Below are 5,540 nucleotides of genomic sequence, written 5' to 3' on the forward strand. Positions count from 1 at the left end.
TTAATTTTTGGATCCGTCACTGGATCATATACGTGTTCGGCCAAGACCGAACCAACCTCGGATTCGACATGGAAAACCTGATCAGCAAAATCGAGGAGCCGGAGAACTTGGAGGTTGCAGATGAGTTGGAACAGGACGCAAAGGAGGAAGAAGACGGTTGTGCGGGAGAGCCACGAGCATAACTCCATGAAACAGGATACCCTGTCACATTGAGGTGAACGGTGTACTCTTTCCTAACAGTCTCACTTTCATCACAAAACATATCAAAGAACTTCCTCAGACCATTTTTTTTTATCACGAACCCCGACAAACAAACGAGAGACAAGGCCGAAACACTGCTCAACGACGGCTGAACCGCCCAATCATAGGGCCTTGTATGCTGCATAGCATCGCAAGTGGGACAAGCTAATAAAAAATCCGACACACAAGGACTCGTATAGCATTTGTGTCATAATATGATGTTGGGTTTTTGGTCCTAAGATCGAGTGGTCTTAGTTTTGCAGAATCATGATTAAGCTTGTCGTTTACGGATCATCAATGAGGCAAGTTGAACAAAAGACTTAAAAATGGAAGGCTACTCGGCTTAATCGATGGAAAAGATTCCACCAAATCTGTCAGCAAAATTCTGGTCTAATTTTATTTTTAGTCCCTATATTAGTAACTCCAAATTGATAAAACAATTGGTTGCTACTGCAATAAGTGATGCCATGAATTTTTTTAAAAAATAAACTTGAGCACTCAGTTAATATGTAAATTTATTTTTGATTAAATATGATTGAATGAGTTTACACATGACCTTAAGAGTGAGAGCAAATAATAATAAAATGAAAAATCTACATAATCCCTTTAACGATTGCAACAATGTTTATCAATTTGACCCTACCACTAAGGCAAAACTATATATCAAATAAGAGTAGAGAACTTAAATCCCAAAATCCAGCCTAGTACAGGGGTAAAATGGTTATTAGAACTAAATTTTTATTTCAGACCTATGAAGAAACTTCAAGGAACAAAACAAATTTGCCAGCGGGGAACTACTAGTGAACTACTTAAACAGTTGCCTGCTAGGAATTTTCCTCAATATCAAATTTGCACCCATTTGGGATCACTATTGTCCTGTTTTCTTAAGTGAATTTGTTCTCTCTTCATGTTCTTTGCATTATTGGGAAAAGAACTATATACCAATCATCCAACTTCACCAAGGCTTTGATAAATCTTCTTCTATAGGATGCATATATATTAATCAAGGCCCAAATTTGGGTGCAGCCCATTTAGACATTGTATATGACAAAAGAAAAATAGTCACAAAAGATATGATTGGTGCAGCTGAACCGGCAGACACAGAGATATGATTGGTTTCCCAGTCTCCATTATCAACTTTAGCTCTTGCTTCAAGATTTCACCAACTTCTTTAGGGTTTTGTTCAATAATCAAAACTTTTGATTTGAAAACAAGAAAGAGAACATCAAGATGAAGGGAAAATAAAATGAAAGGAAAAGGACAAGAAAATGAATGATGCATGAACCTCCAAAGGCATATGCCCATATGGGAAGCATCGTTGAAACATCTCGATCCTGAAAACATGTCATCGTCAGTCAAAACCCAGTAAGAAACTTGCTTCAAAAATCAAAATCGAACACCAAACAGTTTCAATTGGAAAATTCCATGAAGTTAGATCAGATTTCAAGGTGCCATCCAATGCAACCAAAGATGATTTAACAATCTACAATAATGTCCAAATCCAATGATCTTTATCTTTTCTTCTTTTTTTGTTCTATTAGATGCAAAGAGGGTATGATGAAAGTTTTGAAATTGGGACATTCAATTGATTAACAGCTAAGGTATGATAAATTCTCTTGACACTTAATTTATTGCAAAAATCCCAACCATCTACCATATTTACTATCACCCGTTATCAAACATGCACCAAGTTGAAGATCTATCTAGTGTTATACTTCCCCATATTCGATAAATTACATGAAACTAGATTATATTCACAATCGTATCAAATCATACAGACAAAGCACAAAAAAGTGAAAATGAAGATTCAACACAAGAAAAGAGAGAAGATTGAAGAACAAAAGCTGTTTCTTTTTCCACAAGATAGAGGAATCAAACTAATCAAAGGTAAACAAAATGGGGGACACAAGAAACCTAATTACAGATCTGATAATAACTTAACAAAACACTATTTCATCATTGTTATCTTCCTAACCACATATTAACTCATCAATGAATGGCAGAAATGAAAAATCCTCTTCTTCCATTTTAATCTTTTTCTGCATGTTTTAACATGTTATTTTCTTCCTGAAGAGCAAATGGAAGCAAAGAAATGCAGGAAATGGTATACGTAATCCATTTGTGGGGGATTTATACAAAGATCTATAACAATAAGTTAATGGGACTTGATAACATTACAAACCCTAAATCATCATCTTCTTCATCATAATCATATTTCAAACAACAAAGATATCATCATTTGATAAAAATCAAAGGGTTCAAAGTTCATACTCGTAGAGATTAAGACCATTTCATCTTAACCATGTCTCATGTTTTTTCCCTTCTTTCCCCGGCTTAAAAAGAGCTAAATTTTTAAAAAAGAGAAGATTTAATAATTGACCACCGACGCAGTGGTCATTTAATCACTATCACCGTGTTCAGAGACATAGAGCGGTACACTGGAGATCATCATCTTCATCCAACGGCGGAAAGTTGAGATCGAAAGAAAAAGTTTTCCTGCACGAAGACAAGGCGATATCTCCGTCGTCGACAACCGATGACGATGAATCACAGTCACTTTGACAATCCTCCGGCACCACCGGCGGCGTCCTTGGATGGTACTTCCTAGCTGAAACCACCGCAAAATCAGTCGATTTCTGCTGCGGTGGTTGAGCCGGTCTCGGTCCACTAAACGACTCCACCGTGCTACTCATGCCACTCCTCGTCGGTCTCTGCGGATTCACTTCGTGCTCATGAAAATTACCCATCGTATATAACCGGTGCTGGTCGATGAACCCGTTGTTGTTATGATGATTCGTGTCGAAAGGAAAAGCCGGGAGATTTGATGAATTTAAGGGGAAATTTGTTTTCGCTTTGGGTCCACGGAGTGACCTCGCCGCCGCATCGTAAGCCCTAGCAGCATCCTCCGCTGAGTCGAAGGTCCCTAACCACACTCTGGTCTTCTTCCAAGGGTCTCGAATCTCGGCCGCAAATCTGCCCCATGGTCTTTTCCTAACACCTCTGTATCTCGGTTCTTTAATAGATCCGCTGGGTAGTAGTGCCGGTTTCGTAGCAACGGCGTTTGCTGCGGCGGCAGCAGCAGCAGCAGCACCTCTACCTCTCCTCATCGGAATTTTTTTTAAAAAAAAACTTCAGATTCACCCAACCCCTTAAAAAGGGTAATACAAAACCAGATTTAAAGCTTAAAAATATTGAAAGAATAGTAATAATATTTATAACAATCAAAAAGGGTTAACGAGAAGATTACAGATTGACCCAAAAAAATTAAAAAAGAAAAAAGTAAACTGACCAAATCAACCCACCCAAAACCAACCTATTTATGAATCTAAAAACAGAAACCAAGCGAGATTGAAGATAAGAAGGAGAGAAACCAACGGAAAGGGGAAGAAGGAAAGAAGGCAGATGGAAATGGGAAGGCAAGGCAAGGAAAGGAAAAATGAAAGGGAAAGCTAAACAGAGGAAGAAGACGATTGGTGGGACAGAAACAGGATGCCACCAGAAGAGAGTCCCTTTCTCTTCTACACACAAAATAAAATTTAAAAATAAAATTTATATTAGTAATTCTAAAAAGATAGTACTATTGTTCTTCTTATTTAAAAAAAAAACAAATTAAATTTTATTTTTGGGGAATTCAGTTTTTCTTCTTCTTCTTTTTTATGGCTTAAATGGCTTCCTTTCTCTCCATTTGATGCCGACTCTCTTCTTTTATTTTTATGGCGTAATTTCATTATTAGTCCTTCTACCATGCTGAATCTTACGATTAAATCTTTTATTTTAATTTGACATTATTTAATTCTATTTTTCTAATGTCATCAGTTGATCCAAATTTATAACACAACAAAAATTACAATAATGATCTGAAATTTTCTTAAATATCTTTAAGTATTCAATTAATATATAAAATTATTATTAATCGAACAAGTTGAATAATTTTTCATGTGATTTTATTCTTGTGATCGAATAATAGCGAAAAAATCATCTTATCATTTAACAACAAAAATTAACAGCGTTGTTAGTTTGAAATTACTCATGACATTATAAAAGAATAATGATCAAATTATGTCAAATAAAAATTGAAAGAAGATTATTAAATTTAGATATAATCAATGACTAAAACTATAATTATACATTTATTTTCAAGTAAATTTAAATTGAAATAAGCAATAAAATTTCAAATTTTAACATAATATAAATTAGAACTTTATATTACCTGAATGAGCTAAACTAGAATAATAATGTTTCTGAGAATAAATTAGGAAAATGATTATCATGAAAAATTATTTAAAGAAATGGGGTGAATATTATGGTAATTGACAAAGTTGTCTGTAATTGAGGATCATCTTACTCTCCTTTTTTTATAACTCTGAGATCAAAATGTAAGAAACAAAAGTATATAGACTAAAATGAGAATTTTTAGACATTCTCCATTGCGTGAAATTGTGAGTTTAAGTAAATTAATGATGTTGTTTAGATTATAATTATATAGAGGTGTTTGATAAACAATTTTTTGAAGAGATTTTAGTTTATTTGAGCATAAATAATTTATTAATAGTTAAATCTTACATTTATAGTGTTTTGTAAGTACTTTTTTGAAAGAGTTAATTGTACAAAATAAGCTGAAGATGAAAATGTTGAAAAATTCAGTGGTTTGGGAGAGATGATTATAAAATAAGATATTAAATGATATATTTAATCTTATTATTTCCATAATTACATCCTTTCCATAAAACCTCATTATTTTCATCCTATTTTTTAGTTGTGAAATTTTAATTTATTATTCTATTTTTTTAGTTGTTGATACTTAAATATATTTTAGTTAAGAAAATATAACAAATCATAAAAGTAAAAAATAAATGCAATATTGATATTTTATACAAAGTTAACATTATGTATCAGAGGAGTAAAAATTATGAGTCCACTTAAAGCATCTGAAGAAGACAAAATAGGTGAGGTTTTCTATCAATGTTTTTGGCACATAGTAGGACCTAAGATAGTCGAGTATTGTATTCGACTATTAAATGAGATGCACAACATGGATGAGGTAAATAAGACTCGCATAGTCTTAATTCCCAAAGTCAGGGCACCGACCAAGCTAACCCAATTCAGATCGATCAGTCTATGCAACATTATTTACAAAATAGTATAAAAAAATATTGGTCAATCGAATGCAAGATTACTCCAGTTGTGCATAGATTAGGCACAAAGCGCATTTGTATCGGGAAGGCTGATAAAAACAACATCATCGCATCATATGAGTTGCTACACCCATTTGCAAAGAAAAATGGAAGAGAAAAAAAGGT

General features: G+C 33.8%; 1 protein-coding gene across 1 annotated transcript; it reads right to left on the minus strand.

The window, feature by feature from the left end:
* Positions 1–2,459: 2,459 nt before the first annotated feature.
* Positions 2,460–3,716, minus strand: LOC120198625 (ethylene-responsive transcription factor 3-like). The gene has a single exon (XM_039199933.1). It carries the CDS (start codon positions 3,345–3,347, stop codon positions 2,658–2,660), a length of 690 nt encoding a protein of 229 aa, XP_039055864.1. The 5' UTR covers positions 3,348–3,716; the 3' UTR covers positions 2,460–2,657.
* Between the last annotated feature and the right edge of the window lie 1,824 nt (positions 3,717–5,540).

Source organism: Hibiscus syriacus, unplaced genomic scaffold (assembly GCF_006381635.1).
Source record: "Hibiscus syriacus cultivar Baekdansim isolate YM2019G1 unplaced genomic scaffold, ASM638163v2 tig00117056_pilon, whole genome shotgun sequence".
Classification (NCBI taxonomy): domain Eukaryota; kingdom Viridiplantae; phylum Streptophyta; class Magnoliopsida; order Malvales; family Malvaceae; genus Hibiscus; species Hibiscus syriacus.